At 40.6% G+C, this 17618-nt stretch overlaps 2 protein-coding genes across 4 annotated transcripts in view; one reads left to right on the forward strand and one right to left on the reverse strand.

The window, feature by feature from the left end:
* Window positions 1-610: 610 nt before the first annotated feature.
* gtpbp4 (GTP binding protein 4) lies at window positions 611-11484 on the reverse strand. The gene is made up of 17 exons (XM_085377039.1): window positions 11383-11484; window positions 10322-10492; window positions 10122-10225; window positions 8761-8897; window positions 7603-7703; window positions 7205-7297; window positions 6106-6297; window positions 5352-5417; window positions 5167-5256; window positions 4972-5082; window positions 4779-4856; window positions 4497-4548; window positions 4306-4406; window positions 3376-3573; window positions 2505-2570; window positions 1799-1942; window positions 611-1122 (listed from the first exon to the last, which is right to left on the reverse strand). Exons 1-17 carry the CDS (start codon window positions 11428-11430, stop codon window positions 970-972), a joined length of 1905 nt encoding a protein of 634 aa, XP_085233165.1. The 5' UTR covers window positions 11431-11484; the 3' UTR covers window positions 611-969.
* A 5190-nt stretch (window positions 11485-16674) lies between these two features.
* larp4b (La ribonucleoprotein 4B) overlaps window positions 16675-17618 on the forward strand; it is a 56283-nt gene continuing 55339 nt past the window's right edge. For all 3 annotated transcript variants that reach the window (XM_085378894.1, XM_085378895.1, XM_085378898.1), the window contains exon 1: window positions 16675-17237. The gene's annotated coding sequence lies outside the window, so the exon portion shown is untranslated. The remainder of the gene's footprint in view (window positions 17238-17618) is intronic.

Below are 17618 nucleotides of genomic sequence, written 5' to 3' on the forward strand. Positions count from 1 at the left end.
ATGAACAGCTATCACAAGGAGACACAAAACGACCCCAGAGAGAGAATGGGGTAAAAAGAGATGCAAAATGAGCTAAAACTGTAAAATAAAAAAAATCTAAATGTAACACAAAACAGTATCAAAAAACAACCTTAGGAAAAGATGCAAAAAGGTCATACAAAAAGGATCAAAGAGAGAAAAACAACCGAAATGAGACAGTTACTACCAAAATGTGAACCATCACAACAAAAAGAGTTGAAAATTAACCATGAAATTAAACTAAAAAAAAGAAAAGAAAAAGAGATGATTGGTAGGACTGTCCATGTTTGTTATGAAAAAAATGAAACATTCAACTAAAAGGGTTTGAAAAACATGTTGGTGCATATTTAACACAAGCAAGAAAATGTGTTATTAAAATGTGAAAGTAAGTTTGGACGTGACGTTTCAGTGCAACAAAACTGCACGTTTGGTGCTGCAAAATTGGCACAACTGTTGCACAACTGAGACAATTATCACCAGTATTTTCAAATCAGGAATATAAAAACACAATAAGGTTGTGTCACCACCTTGTCTCTTTAAGATAAAATCACTCCATAGAGAAAAATATGACACCTGAGATATTTTAGTTCCGATGTGTTTATTTGGCTCCCGTGTTAATATTTCTCAAGAAGAGACTCTAAAGGAAGCATCATCATCACTTTATCCAAAGTAGAGCCACATGCGAGCTGTAAGGCAAAAGGTTTCACTTTACTGATACTGAATACAAATCAGCTTCACACATGAACTACTGCAGTAACACAGTAAGACATTAACCACTACAAAGTCTCTGCCATTCAATACAGTTATGTTTTCGTTACAGCTGAGATTCACTTCCATGAGCAAATGCTTGAGCTGAAAATTGGTATTAATATAATCACTAATCATGTAAATGGTTCCCCGGCAATGGTGCCAGCAGAGTGTCCAGGTGTCAACAGTCCAGGAAAAGCAGTTTTATCTGCGATCTGTGGTGCCCGACTTCCTCTTCCCAGCCAGGAGGTGTTTGGGTTTGAGGTCAAACACGTGTCTGTCTGCCTCTCCCTTCTTGCCCTGGCGGTTCATGTCTTTCTGGGATTTCTTCATCATCTTCTTCGTCTTCTTCGCCATCTGATGAACAAACGGACAAAGCCAGCGGTCAGTTTACAGAACGAGGGATTCACTTCATGTCATCTATTACATTTTGAACCCCAGACTAGTTACTGCATGTAATCCACTCCTTCCTGTGATTCAACCGTCACTAATGAAAGCAAAAAGAAACCTTCAAAAAAAATTAAAATCACACTTGATGCTTTTTAAGAGCTAAAAAATAAGAAATAAGAACAATGAAATTGTATTTTTAACCTTTTAAATAAGCTGAAACTACTAGTAACGTATAAAACTGCTGATAAATGCAGTAATTCCTGCACACAACAGTATGCAGTTTAAGTGAATCCTTGTTGGTCAGACAAAAAAAGGAATTCAAAGGTAATCAGGTATTTAGGGTTTCTGCTGGTTTACTGACAGCGCTGCAGTCAGCTCAGCCTAAACTGACCCTCTGAGATTAAACATCAGCGAGTAACATTTAGGATCAAATCTTTCTTTGCAGAAGGTAACTGGATTAAAGGTAAGCTGGCAAAGACTTCAGTTATTTCAGTATTGGCCACTTTGTGATTAATTGTGTGAAACAACTAATGTTTACAGATCTCTGATGTGTCCACCTTTTCATAAAACCTAAAGGACTAATAAGCGAGTCGATCACAGAGCAGATTTTAGTTAAAAGCTGAGCAATTCCACAGCCTCGTACCTTTGCATCTCGTAAACCAGACTGGTCTCGGGGTGGACGGGAGGCGCTCTGGCTGCGGGTTCGGGACGTCGGAGGGGCCGAAGCTTCACGCTTACGCTTCTTAGCGACGCTGCGGGAGCGTCTGGCCTGCTGCGCGTAGTGACTCTGAAAGTACACGACAGGAAACACTTAAGACACAAACATCTCCAAAGATTCACTCATCAAGAACCAGTATGAAGAACAAGAACATGAGACCACATCAACACCATCAACACCGAAGAAACACGTAACCATGGAAACATGAATGAGTTTACAAACTCTTCAATAATGTAAATAAAACAAATAAATCTCAAAACAACCAAACTAATTAAAGAAAATATAAATAAAAAGACACATATTTACCAAAATAAAATGAGTTCAAAGAAGATCATACTGAAACAAACGTTTCACTGTAACTATTCAAAAACCCTTATATTAAAACTCCAACAGTCCACGCACCAAACCCAGCAAGATTTTATCCTTTATTATTAGCAATAAACAAAATAATATAAAAACCTAGCCTCATTCCACGCCCCAGTTTGACAACTTTTTACTATTAAACCACATAGTAAAAGGTTGCCTCTTTTTTATTTGTTACCGTGGGCACCATTGTAATTATAACTTAATATCATTATCATTAATTCAGTTACATACATCCTGTAGGCGCCGATTTCAAATCAGAACTTACATCGTCCTTGTCGTCCATGTCCAGACCGAGGTTACCCATCTCCTTCTCGAGCCGCTTCCTTTCAACCTGAACATATCAGAACAAACACAAACATGAGCTCAGACATCCGTGTGAAACGTGGGCTCAAAAGACAAAAGACAGTCAAAGAACTAAAGGAGTCACCAGCTTGAAGCTTGACGGAGTAACTCTGGGTAAAAAGCTCCACTAGGTGGAGCCTTCAAAATTTGTCCTGAAAGCGGTTCATTTTCCTTTTTCTTTCTTAAACCTGGCTAAATCACCATGGTAACTGATGATGAGCACATAACCTGGTTTCCATGAATGCCACGTTTTTCCACTGATTCTTTTTTCCACTGATGTTTTGAGTGCAGTGTCGATTACTGAGGGAATATGCTTCATACGTGCCCGTTTTAAGACATACCAGCTATAAGGACCCAGCAGCTCAACCTGTGTGCACGCTGTCCCTACATATGTTCAGCCAACGATGTGACGTCTTTATATTTGATTCTAATCTGCTGATTCTCACCTGCTGTCAAGTCTCTTATTCTGCTGGAAGTGCAGCAAATTTTCCATGTTCGAAAAACAGGAATAGCGACCAGCAGAGGTGAGGTGATGAGTAGGAACGCATTCATAATTCTTTCACCTATTTGTCAGCACTTGATACAGTTTAAGCTCTCAGATGTTTGTTGACATCAAAGAAATTAAACACCAACAGGTATTAAAGAATAGGGGGGAAATCTGCTATGTCGGCATATATTTTTATTATGTTTGGAACAATCAATATAAAGTATTTGAAGGCAGCTGTACTTAAATTTGACCCACATCTCAACTCCAGCAAGGTGACGGTGAGTAGCTTAAACTGAGCCCTGCTCACCTTGGTGGCGGTCCTGGGCATGCGAGGTCCATGCACATCCTTTTCTTTCGACTCCAGGACCTTGAGTTGCTTCTTTTCGCGGATCTGTTTGGCAAGAATGCGGATCTCTTGCATCTCCTCGTCCTCGCTCTCTTCGTCAGAATCGTACTCCCCGGCTCGCTCCTTCAGCTCCTCCTCCTTCTCCAGCTCCTCCAGTTTCTGTGAGGGTCGAGAGAAAAACAAACACACATTTAGAGGACAGAGTTTAAAGGGCAGAAACACATTTGACAAATGCCTTATCCCTCTTTTTCTTCATTAAGCCTTTCTGAGAGCATCCTGGAGATAAATGCATTACATTCATGCTGAAGGCCTCAGTGGTTCAGTTGTTATCATTAAAAGCTCAGAATAGGTTATATTTCTTTAGTTGTTCACATTATCTTCTACATTTTGGAATATCAGTGTGGTCGTAAACAACAGCACGAATAGCTCAGGAGTAAATATAGAGGTATGCATTAGTTATAGAGATTAGTGTCCTCTGTTCGTGTAGCAGAAAACAAAAGCACAGAGGAACAGTAGATGACAGGAAAATGCACTTTCGCTACACAGAAATGAACCCAGTCACTATTAATCATAAAGGATCTTGTGGTTTTCATTGTTTAACAGTTTGTGCCCTTTGTTTCTTGGCATGACGGAAGGACCAGTTAAGGGAAGTAGGTTTCCCCAGATTAATCTGGAGGCTGTTACGTTTTTAATGTGAACTTCTCCTTTGTGGAAGAACACAAACACAGATGTAAACAGCAGGTAACCACAGCCGTTCATTTTATACGACGCTCTAGCCTGCTCAGAGGAAGCGTTCACAGTTGGTGTCCTTGTTTGCACACAGATGTCTGCAGAATCTCAGCAATGTGAACCTTTGCAGGCCTTCGTGCACATGCAAAAGCAGACGCTCACCTTCATGATGCCGGGATCAATGAAATCTGCGATGTTGTGGCCCTCCCACACTTCAGGAATCTTATCACGCTTCTCATCCTCGTTCATTAGATCCCAGTATTCTAAAAAAAAAAAAAAAAAAGAACGGCAGTGAATAGATGGTCTGAAATGTCACAGCAGCAGCTCCGTTATTAAAGGGAAGCAGTTCTTACTCTGAAGGTCCAGAATGTAGTCATCACCCAGCTCCAACTCCAGATCTCTCTCCTGTAAGAAGAACAGTAAACATTTTACAAACAGCCGCACAGAGAGAATTAAACTCAGCAGAGGAAGAAAAACTCATTATTACTCATTTTTTTGCTATTTAGAGTCAAAGAAAGATTATTGTCTCCGGGTTCGGTAAAATAAGCTAAATATACAATGAAATTAAAGTAAAGAGCTTAAGTAAATGCTTGCCGTCTCTTTTGCTATAAGCCTGAAGTTCCCACCACACCTACCAGTTTGCGTTTGGGTGCGTCCACCTCCATCGCTTTCCTGCGCATCATGGCTCCCTCTGGGATGAACGGAGGCCTCTCCTGAAAACATGAACAGGTTTAACCTTTAACAAATGTAAGAAAAAAAAAAGCAAAAGTCTCGCGTTAAACAGCTTTAAACTGTTTAAGAGTGCCATTCAAGAGCTGATTGACTGACCTTCTCATCCCTCTTGGCGGGCATGGCCAGGTGCAGCCGGTTGAGAACATCGTGGACCTTCTTGCCCTTCATCTTGGTGTTGACGCGATGAGCGAGGAGCTGGTCGCACGCCTGAAAGAAAGATGGCAGCCACGGTGAGATCAAATACTTGACACGCTCCGGGACCAGAGCGAGCCCGAGTCGGCTGTTTCTCACCTCGGTTTTAACCTGCATGACGCCCTCCTCTGTCAGGGTGCTGGTCTCGATGACGGGGATTCCCTCTGCAGACAGGTCTGCAAAGATTTTCTGACAACAAAGAGGACATTTAACGCGTTAAGCAAATTCTTAAACACATCCTACACATTCCTGTCTTTGAGATGTGCAACCTGTAAACCACCCACCTGGTTCTCCTCAGACAGCTCGCTGATCTTCTTCACGTCACATTTGTTTGCCACAATGATGAGAGGCTGCGGGGTACAAAAACAATCACCAACAGTGTGAGTGCTAAAAAAAGTCAATTAAACCTGAAAACCCACCAGACCCCCTCAAGATCAGATGTTCTTTTTTCTACAGTAACTTTTGCATATTTGAGCCATGAGAAATTTTAACTTGATACTAGGAAATGTTTCAGAGCTAGATGTCCTCAAAGTAAATAAGGGTAGGTCAAATTTGGCGCTTTTAAAATATGTGGTATTTTTTTCCAGCATCAGTACAGGTTCAAAAACATGTTTAAACAACAAACATTTTTGTAAATCCACCCAAAGTGTCTCTTAGCAAAGTCTCACTTCACTCCCTTTACAACTTGGGGCAGTTTTCTTGTGGCATACGACGGCACAGGCTTCTACACACTTCACTAAACACAATCAGGAGACCGGTTGCAGTTTTTAAAACAGCTTAAATCTCTTTTTTTTTTTCAGCCCTGAAAGTGTTTGTGAAGTCATCAACAATGATCATCTGAATTAAGAGACACAAATATTAGACCCATCCCTCCTTACTAACTCGTAAAATATTCATAGCATGACGGACATTTTTTGCGTGACTGCTTAGACTGAAGTTCTTGTAGATAACGAATCAGCTGATTTTGAGGGGGTCCAGTGGGTGAATTTTCAGGGACTGACTCATCTGCAGAGCAGTTATGATATGCTGCCGTCTGACCTTGTTGGCGAACAGGGGTCGGATGCTGTTGAAGAGCTCCAGCTGCTCCTGCAGGGTGTGGCCGCACTGCTCAGAAACATCCATGACGTAAAGAACCGCCGCCCTGAGGTGAGCCAGAGCCGTGATGGCTTGCATCTCGATGGTGTTCCTCTCCTCCAGAGGGTGGTCAAGGATCCCGGGGGTGTCCACCACCTACACACAAACACACAGTTAGCATCTGACTAACAACAGGAGGTGGTAGCTTACTAAAATGGTCTTAGGTCAGCCTGTCTCACAATCCACCTTTAGGAGAAAACAGCTCCCACTCCTCCTTTAGAGTGAGGGGAAAGCACCTATGCTAGATTTATCAGGATGCATTTCAAGATGTTTAGTTTGAGCTTAAGTGAACTCTGCTAGGGAAACTGCTTTTAAACCTGAGACAAAACACTGTGGCCATTTTTGTTTTCCTCAAAATCCAAGCAAAAAAATAAGAAACTCCTGAAGTCCTGAATGTCTTTCCTGCAGGAGTCACATTTATTTTCACAAGATTTCCAAAACTATAACCTAAAACAGATAAAACTAAATGCTGATTTCTACCATGTTTATTTTTCCTGGGATTGTGTGGTCTCGTGAAGTTGTCCAGACTCTCAGCCAACTTTAAGCACATACATAGTATCATTTAGTACAGGCAAATCTCAGCAATAATGATCGTAAGGCTAATAAAAGAAAAACAGCTTTCATATAAATTAAACACAAACAGGAAGAATTTCAGCAGCTCTGCAGGTAAAGAGTTAAGATCACCAATCCCATGTTTAGTTAGACTATCAGTACAAAAGCTGCTCTATTCTGCCCCAGCGTTGCTTATGAGGGGCAGCCTATCAGATGACAGCTGGCTTAAAGGAAGGGAAATCAGGGTAAAGTGGCTTGTTTCAGTGAGTGGATGAACTCAACCATGCAAAGCCATTCAAAGTGAGTCCAAGAAAACAATGTGTACTGAAACAAGTGCAAAGCTTTCCTTTTAAACCTCATTTTCACATGCTTTACGTCCACTGTCCTGGAGTTCATTTTTACCAATGAGATGATAACCACAGTAAAACTCAGGCGAGCAGGATCATCTCACCTGCCAGCGGAGGTATCTGTAGTCCATGTGACCCACAAACAGAGACTTGGTGGTAAAAGCGTACGGCTGGACATCAACATCAGCTCTGGTCACCTGACAAGGAAGAAACCAGTTACACTGTTAGCTACACTGAAAGCAGGCAGATGGAGGCGACTGTTAGTGATTGCAATCTCTGTTCAGTACAAACAGAAAAAGAAACATTAGATTATAATAATTTAGGATTAGGATTCAACTTGTCATTACACATGTAAATATACAGGGTAACGAAATACAGTCTGAGTCTAATCAGCAGTGCAAGCGCAGTAAGTGCGATAATTTAAGAGTTTAATCAAAATCTTGCTCGTAAAGTTGGCTCAGAGTGGAAATCAATAATCGTGATAAATGTGTCTGGGATTTACCTTGTTGATGAAACTGGACTTGCCCACGTTGGGGTAACCGCACAGAAGCAGGGTCCTCGTGTTTGGGTCGATGCTTGGCAAACGGGACAGATGCTGACGCACTGAAAGACGAGTAACGGTTATGTATGGAGACAGAAGAAACAGACTGAACTACTCAAACTAGGGCTGCTCAATTATGGCAAAAATGATAATCACGATTATTTTCACTGAAATTGAGATCTCGATTATTTGACGATATTTATTTAACAATAACAATGTATTGAATAATGACTTTAAAGACTGTCAAAAAATAATATAAAATAGTGCAAATACTGATAACAGTGCAAATGTTTGCAATATAAAAAATAAATGAAAAATGTAAACATCTATGTTTAGTGAACTTTGCAGTGTTGCTCTGTGGTGCAGCTACATTGTAGCAAAGTTTACACACTATGTCCACTTGATCCACGTCTGACTCCGCGAACCCATAATGTTTACACACCACTGAAGTTTTTTTTTACCTCTCTTTTCAACCAACGGCAGTCACTCTCCTCTCCAAATAACTTCTGCTTAGCTTTCCGAGCTTCCCTCGGGTCCTCTTAATCAGCGGTCCCCAACCCCCGGGCCTCGGACCGGTAGCGGTCCGTGAGTCGTTTGGTACCGGGCCGCGAGAGTTGAGGCTCAGATGTGAAATGTATAGTTTTCAGGATTTTTATCGGTTTTCAGCGTTATTTTGTTATCGTTTTTATCGTTTACTCGGTTTTCCTGGGTCTTTTCACGTGTGTTATGAATAAATTTTCTTTTTTTCGGTACCGGTACTAGTTTTATTTTGTTGTATTTATCCGCGACACCTTAAAGGCCGGTCCATGAAAATATTGTCGGGCATAAACCGGTCCGTGGCGCAAAAAAGGTTGGGGACCGCTGCTCTTAATTGTTGTGACACGTGTTCGAAATGCAGAGAGGTGCGCTCGATTTGCCACACGGAGCAGCGCAAGAGTAAAGCACGAGGGAGGGGCTAATAATCGGCTCAGTCATTTTTAATGATCGTTGAAAGCCCAGATCGTAATCGTGATTAAAATTCGATTAATTGAGCAGCCCTAACTCAAACTTTTCAGCTAAAAGGAAAAGTACGATTTTGGACGGACTCAGCTTCTCAATCACAGCCTAAACTCTGCTCACCTTGCTCCAGGTACTCCAGGCTGGATTTCTGCCGTTTCAGGATGGTGCACATACGCCCGAGAGCAGCTCGCTTCAGCTGCTTACACCGATACAGAGAGTCTCCATACTTCATCAGGCGCACGTAGTCTTTGGCAACACTGAAAGAACAAAAGATGCCTCTTCACTACTTTGTTATAGGAGAGTAAGTCTAGACGAGCGTTGGGGTCGTTACTCAGAAAAGTAATGTAGTACAAGTCACTTTTTTTAGGTAATCAATTAAATTACTTGATTATCCTCTGGAGAAAGTGATTCATGACACTACTTTTTGCATTACTTTGAAACACTCACATAGTTTTGTTTAACAATATAAACCTTCCGAGGACACACAGGAGACGTGTGTGATCATTTTACAGTTTTAATTTTAACACCAAGCTGACAACAAAGTTGAAAACCAGCCCAAACAGAAGCACTTAACAGCGATCAACACATTTGACAGTAGAAATATGTACAGGTGGAAATGGAGGCATCAAAGACGTGAAGTCCTGCTGCTACACTGCAGGTCTGATTATGCTCAGCTTCAGGTTCTTCACGTTGTGTTTGCATGCTGTCTTGCAGATGCTTGCAAGGACCTGACATCCTGTTAGCAGCGGCAGACAGTTTCTTATGTTTGCACTCTGCCATCATCCTCTTGTTCTTTGTGCAATAAAAAATAAATAATGGTCATAAGTCAGAGCTCTAGACCACACCATCATTTCAGGAAGAAAAATACTGGCAACTGCCAATGCTTACATGTGATTACAGTAACACACTGATGTAACTAGGGCTGCACAATTAATCTACTGTAAATGCAAGCACTGCCAATAGAACGCAAAGCAAATCAAGCGCTCCATAAATCAGTGCCTGTTCCTGCAGGAGCCACAGCTGTTCTGTAGCTTGAAGTTTCTGAAGGTGTAATATAAATGCATGAAGGCCAAGAAAAACAATGCAGTGGCTGCTAAACTGAATCGTCTAATGAAACCCAGACATTTACAAAAACAGGCCTATTGAGCGCATCAGCATACCCACCAAGCTCACATAGATGCACTGAAACCAGACTCTCATTCTGAAGGTAAGAAATCAATCAATACACTGAGTAACAAAGGCTTTAAGAAAATGGACAAACGATATCTTATCACCTTGCACAAATATTTTTCCAAGGTTCCAAAATATGCACTGTATGCAAACACCACAGAAGATGTCAAAGCTTTAGATCCATCAGTGAAATCCATTAGTGAATAGAGTGAGAGGCTTTTGATTCAGATTTGTACATCAGGAGGAACAAAGATCTGAAAGCAGTGTTCACAGCACAACAATAACCAGCATTAGATTTTAGATAAACTTACTTGTCAATCAGATTCTTGGCAATGTTTAACTGTCCTAAGGCCAACTTGTAATGATCTTTGTCATACAAGACGTTCATTAGATCAGCATAGAAAGGGTGGATGTCCTGAGGAGATGGAAAACATCACGTAACATTAAGCATCATACGAGTTTGACCAGATATTTAAATGAAATGAGTCTGTTTCAAATTTTCTTTTCTTACGTCGAGCTTGGGGAAGTCGGCGAGGATCTGCGTGAGGCGGTCATGGTAGTTCTGCTGGGTGAACTTCACCTTTCGCATGTAAAAGTGTCGGATACGGTGAATCTGGTAATGTTTGTGTACCACCGTGGGCGTCTTCCTTTGGGTTTTGGATAAAGTGACATCGATGAAATCCTGCACAGATTTAAACAGGGTAAAGGTCAGCCATAGATCACCACAAACAAACAATTCATTATAACATCATCTGAAAAAGTGATTTTATTTTTGGCCTCTGTCTTTAATTATTTGGCTATTTGAGGTTTATCAATACACGAATAGTTACATTACGTACAAGAAAATTCCATTTCCCTGTAATTCAGTACATTAAACCTCATATAATCGGTTTTCCTAGAATCCAGCCAGACCTCCCTGAGAAACCAATCAGTTTAATGTTTACTCGGCTACCGGCCAAATCAGGCAGCTTATAACACAATTTTATGTGACGCTTAACACGAATTATAGTGTTTTTTAAAGTTCGGCATACAAGTTATATTAAAAAAACAGTTTGAGGAAAGAAGGCAGAGTCTTTCATGACTGTCTTCTCATAGTAGGCCGCCACAACGTAGTGTTTAAAAGGACTGACACCACCGCAGCCACACGAGAGTCATTGGGCCTGTTTTCATGAGGTGATGAAAGTATCTTATACCTGCCGAAGTGAGCAACAGTGTCTCTGCTCACAGGAAACAGAAACCTATGAAACAAACAGCCTTAAACTTATACAGAGGTAAGAAAACACATACGTAAACCTCCAGATTTGTGAATGCAGTTCTGAAAGCGAAAATCAGAGCTACCACCGGCTAACACAGACTTTTACTGGCTGTTTATTCACATATAACGACATGTCAGACTCAGTGTAGCAGTTTTCTGCCTGAAGTCTGCTTTTCTTAAACATGCTGGTCTCTCTTCAGCCCAGTACGGCACGTGTTTTCTTTTCCACCATCTTTTATCTCCTGCCATCTCCCACAGCGAGCCGCACCGAACCTCAGCCGCTTTAAAACGCGATGTTAACAAAAGGTAAAACTTACCTTGGCGGTGGGAACCACCATAATCTTCTTGAAATTATAAAGTGCCATTTTGTCGGGACACGTTGTAGTCCGCTGACGGCACAGGGAAAGAAAGCCCGGAGTTCCGCTACAGCCGGAAAAGACTCAGAAAACAGTTTGTGTGTGTGTTTTTTGGACACCGCCCCCTGGCGTCCGGACACAGACACAACAAAAATAGACACAACCACAAGAAATCCAAATCATCAAAAACAAAAATACTGGTTGTATTGAATCATTTAGATTTATTCAAGAGACACAAAAGCTTAACAGCTTTTTTCAATAACATTTTATCTTATCTATCTGTGTGAGTATGAGATACATAAAAACAACTTAAATGTACACATGCATATTTAAGTACTATTCATTTATATGTGAGTGTATTTATTTACATGCATATTATTACTTCACAATGTAGTTTTTAAAGTGATAATAAAGAAATTTATTCATTCATTTAGTGTTGCTGTTTACGTAAGCAGGGTTTTCTTTAGAATATTAAAAATGAAAGAATTTTTTTCAGATTTTCTAAATTATTATTAAACAAAAAATCATATATTGAGATTGATTTACACCCACTGATTCCACCGTATGTCCTACACAAAGGAAGCAGAGTTGAGTTTTTATTTATTTCCTGTCTGTAAAAACAGGTCTGAAAGTAACTTTGGGACTAGGTAGGTAGGTATTAATATGGGAATCTCATTAGGTTTGTTTGCTGTTTGCTCATTACGTCCGAAAAATTACAGTGACCTATTTTATCAACTGATCTAATTTTTTATGGCATTGATACATTTTATGTCAGTGATGCAGTTAATGACATATATGTGTGTGTGTGTGTGTGGGGGGGGGGGGGGGGGGGTTCTTTTACTAAATTCCGTTTTATTTTGTTTTGCTTAGTCTGAAATATTTGTATTTTTTATTATTTGAATTCATAGTATTTTCTTTGTATTGTCATTTTTATTATTTCAGATTACCTTTTATCTGACTGAGATATTTGTTTTGTCATGGCAATCTACTTTTTAAAATATTTTTTGCTATGTATTTAATTAGGCTTTAATTAATTGTCTTATTTTTTCATTTTTATTATTATTACAACTTCTTTGTTTCTTTGGATTTATTTATTAATTATTCGTTGAATTGGATAAAATTTGGCTATTATTAACACTTCAAGTTGCCAGAAAGTGTCTAATTTTCATTTTAATTTAAGGTTTTGTTATTTGTATTATTTAATAATAAACAGAAAACTTTTTATAGCGCTGTAACTTGGAGTTGGTGACATTTTAATAAAACAATATTTAATAATTAATAATAATTATTTATCATTCACATATACGTGTGTGTGTGTGTGTGTGTGTGTGTGTGTGTGTGTGTGTGCTTGCTGCTTTGACAGCATTGACTCTAGTTTGAAAAACATTCTTGTTGTGATCCGCGCGGAGCGACAAGCAGCCAATCAGCGGACAAGAATAGCCCGTGATCCCGCCCACTCTCCCTGATCACGAGTGGATCCGCGTGCACCCACGGGCAGTGTGGACCAATCAGGACGACCTGCTGCGAGCGCGAGCGAGGAAGAGTAAAAGGAGGGGGGAGGAGGGGCGGGGGCTGGAGCCCTGTGTGACAGCTCTAGGCGCAGAGATAGAAAAACACGCGCAGAGGTATCACTCCGCTGACGGAGAGCGGCTCGTGTTTACATCCGCCTCGATCCTCTGGCTCTGCTCCTCCGGCCTCAGTGAGAACTGAGACTTTAGCGCAAGCTCGGTATCCGCTAACTCAGCACCAGAACAGAAAAAGTCAAAACAGGACAACATTTTTTCCTTAGCACTTTAAAGAATTTTCCCTCAGTGTCAGCTTTCCTCCTGCACTGATGATGAAATATAGCCTTGTGAGAAAGTCTTTCTTTATATTTTGCTTAAAAATGCAAAATAGGTGCAACATTTTACTGAAACACGGCAGCTCACGTGGAAATATGGAATATAAGGTAAAAACAGAGTTTGTACAATTCTTTAGAGCTTGAAGGTCAATATTTGGTACGATCACTTTTATTATTTAACACAGCCTCAACTCTGTTAGTCTTCAGAAGTAGTTCTCCAGGTTTCTTGAAGGACATTCAAAGCTCTTCTTTGGATGTTTGCTGTCTTTTGTTCTGTTCTCTGTCAGGATGATCCAACAATGCTTCTGTAATACTAAGATTCAGGCTCTGGGGAGGCCAATCCATGACTGATGGTGTTCCACTGTTTTCTATCCAGGTATGATTTTACTGCACTGGCAGTCTATTTGGGATCACTGCCTTTCCAGTCAGATATTTTCAAGATGATGTAGCATGAGGGGGTCAAAATCTGATGGCACTATTTCATCAGCATTGATAAGATCCCCAACAATACTTACTACACTATGACAGAGCTTCCAGACAGTTTTATAGACAGATACTGACTGATTTTTAGTCCAGTTCTTGTGTAACCTGGAACACCTCAGCCTTTTCTCCCTGTTTCCTTTGCTTAAGAATGGCTTCTTGACAGCCACCCTTCAGCTGAGAGTATTTCTGATGAGGCTTCAGTAAACAGCAGATGAATTATCCGAAGGTCCAGGATTCACCTCTCAGGTCCTGTGTCAGGTCTTTGCTGGATTTCATGACAGTTTTTAGGCCTGTCACTTGTACAGGTCACTCCGATTTGTTAAGGACACACTGCACATGATGCTTAGGTATGCCATGGTGTCAGCTAATAGCTCTTTGGGAATCCCCTTGTTGTTGCAAAAAGTAACGTATATTCCTGTCAAACCATTGTGGGAGTGGGAATAAATGTGTTTTTTTTGACAGGCTATTAGTAACAAAGAGCCAGAAGATAGAATCTGAAAATTTCTTCACTTGGTTGTCTGTTATGTGTGGACACAACACAGGTTCATCCCGTAAGTTATGTGGTTTTTTCATCCATAGGTCAGTGTAAAGCTGCTTAACAAACATTCCTGTGAACATGGTGAGGTACAAGGACTGGACTGAAAATGAGTGAAAAAGCAGCCAGTGTCAGCAATAAAAACCCAAAAAACCCACAAATAATCTGTCTCATTTGAAGCAAAACAAATAAATGAGGTGTGACTTGAAACTTTTGCACATTTATTTATTTATTTATTTATTTATTTATTTATTTGTTTGTTTGTTTGTTTGTTTGTTTGTTTGTTTATCTATCTATTTGTTACCATTTAAATATTCCTATCTATTTATTGTCACTTAAAGATTTAGATTTGTTCATTTGTTATGGTTTTTTAAATTTTCATGTCTCGCATTTATTATGATTTCAAATTAATTTTTTTTACTTCTCTTCATAATAGTTTTGTCACGCTATATTCTTATTTTACTGACTCATAAGCTGTTATACTTATTTCCTATATATTTGTTGTGTTTTACTTCATTCTCACCTGCTGTAACAAATTCATTTGTCAGCAGTTATTTTAAAAAGTTGTCTTGTTTGTCTTTTTAAGTCAAAAAGATTATATTTAGAAAATAACCAGTAGCCCACACAGGAGTGGATATACCTTGGTGGCATTGTGAGAGTCATGTTTTTCAGTAAGTTTAATACCTGCTCAGGATGGGTGTCACTTCCACGGTCTCGTGGCTGTCTGTTGGTTTGTATGGCGGGGGAGCCATGTCTGATGTGGTGCTTATCAGTACTGGGGCACCACAGCTGACTGTCCTGTCTCCATTCCTGTTTACTTTTCACTGTTGGGAAAAGAAGTGCTCTGATGACGCTGCAGTGGGTGGGTGTATTAAGGGCTGGCTGGAATTGGAGTGCAGGGAAAAAACCTCCTGAATGTCAGCAAGACAAAAAAGAGTTGGTTGGCTTCCAGAGGAGAGCTACAGGTGTTCTCTTGAATGGCAGACTGGGCTGGAGGACCAACATTGGTGCTGTATATGAGCAGGGAATGAGCAGACTCTGCTTTCGGAGGAAGCTCAGTGTGCGGCAAGGGCGCTGTTTACTTTGCAGTTGACTGCTGGGTGGACAGCATCGGTGCCAGAGATGGCAGCAGGCTCCACAGGATCACTGGCCAGAATCTGGAGGCGTCTGAGTCAGTGAGAAACAGGAGGTCACTGAACAAACTGCTCTCCACCATACCCCATCACACCTGCTCCGCTCCACACTGCAGAGGCAGCAGAGCACATTCTTCCTCAGACGTGTTCAACCTCACTGAATGAAGAACGCTTCAGGAAATCATTCCTACTGCTCTCTGTTAAACTGCATAACGGGTCTGTTTTTCTGTGTCAGGTGAACACACCTGTCATGACAGCAGAGTCCACATACCTTCTTTGATTTATACTGCATATATTATTAATTAATGCCATTTGAAGTACTCTTTCGCACAATCTGAGTCTGAATTTTATATTTTTTAACTTAGCTTCAGTTCTGTCTTCTTAATTTGTAATCACTGTTGTGTATATATAAAAATTCTTTGCACCACCTCAAACTATAAGATGTGTCTTTCTACCTATTATACAGAAACATAACACAATAAACCTATTTAACATGTAGCGTTAGTCTATTGATATGAGGTAAACAATATAAGCCGCCTTTAAAATACTCTTACCCGAATAGAAAATCCTCATTTGTCTTGGACCTTCTTATATTTACGAAAGTCTGTCACAAACTGACTCACCCTCTTAGATCTTAGATATCGAACTTTGAGCTATCAGCTTTCACAGTTAAAGTCCCCAAACTGTGGAAGATTAAAATATTAGGGAAGCAAATGCTACAGATAATTTCAAGAACACGTTTTTATTTACTAGTCCTTTTACCAAATATTGAAATTAAGAATAGCAGTGCACAGCCATGCCTGTTGAGCTTAGCCACGTTTGGTAATCTAGCAGATAAAAACCATTTGCATGCCTTCCTGATTAGTATCAAAATTGTTTCTTATATATATATATATATATATATATATATATATATATATATATATATATATATATATATATATATATATATATATATATATATATATTCCTTGATTATGTTTTGCTGATTTATTTTTACTTATGATTATTTGTGTGTATTTCTGATAGGTTGCTTGTTTGATTAAAAGCCTGGTTTAAGATGTAAGTGGCCCCATTTTTAAATATGTGAATACGTTTGAAGCTATCTGATATTATTGGGCTTTATTAATTAAAATATTTATAATGAAGCTCTGGCCTTTGGTGGACACTTAAAAAAAGTTTTTCGGAGCCGCTGAGATGTCCGGTAAATCTGCGCTATAGACGATCTTTGCGCTGCACACGAAAAGGAAAGGAAACGCCGACTTCTCCATTCCAAACCCCCCTCTTCTCTCTCTCATCTTTAGCAGGAGCGAATGTTTGATCGATCGGAAGCTGGAAGACGAGTCACGTTTATTTCTCACTTTTTAGGCTTCCCCTGATTGTTTCTGGACTGGCCTCCCTCCCTCAGAGCCTGCTGTTGACCGTGAGGGATTTTGCTTCCAGACGCCAGTTTTCATCGACTGCACAAACTTGATAGGCAGGCAAGCTAGCTAGCTAGCCACCTAGCTAACTTGCTAACTAGCTTGCAGTGTTGTTAAGGGGGACCTCGTTTTCCTTTCTTTTCCCCCCCTTCCCCGTGTCAGTGTTGGAGTGTTTTTGTCATTGCGCTGTAACTGGCTGTGGGTGGGTCCCCTGACACCTGAAGACTGTTTGCTGGTGAAGTTTGAGCCGGTTGTTCGCAGCTAGCGTGCTCGATACAGCTTGCTAGCTCGCTAGCTAACACCCTGCGCATTTAGCCTGGAAGCCAGTTCGAGGCCTCAGTCCAGCACCACCTCCAGCAGCAGCTACCACAGTGTTTGCAGAGCCGTATAGTGAGAGTTGACAGGTGAGTAAGAAGCTGTTCTCTGTCATTAAGGGGAGAGGGGTGGTAAACACACGGTCAGGGGCAAGTTAGCTCTCTTGCTAACTAACTGATTCAAATCGGTTGGGGGTTGGGGAATCCGCGAATTCACGCCTGAGGTCGCCATCTTTCATTGGATGCTGCTGCAAAACCAGCTAACAAGACATGGCTGCTACTTTGCAGTCGGCTCAACTTTACTACACAGGCGTCGTGGCTACAGTAGCTGTGTTTTTTCTTTAGCCACGCTCAGGCCGCACTTCGTCCTCATCACGGCGCAATTATTAAAGGAGTGTCGCTGAGTTTGGCCCCTGGCATGTGAGCTGCAGTCACTGCCGGCTGTCAGCTGCTAAACGCGCCTGCATTGCG

The sequence above is a fragment of the Diplotaxodon limnothrissa genome, linkage group LG18, assembly GCF_057381915.1.
Source record: "Diplotaxodon limnothrissa isolate DT_005_m linkage group LG18, D_limnothrissa_male_GT1.1, whole genome shotgun sequence".
Classification (NCBI taxonomy): Eukaryota; Metazoa; Chordata; class Actinopteri; order Cichliformes; family Cichlidae; genus Diplotaxodon; species Diplotaxodon limnothrissa.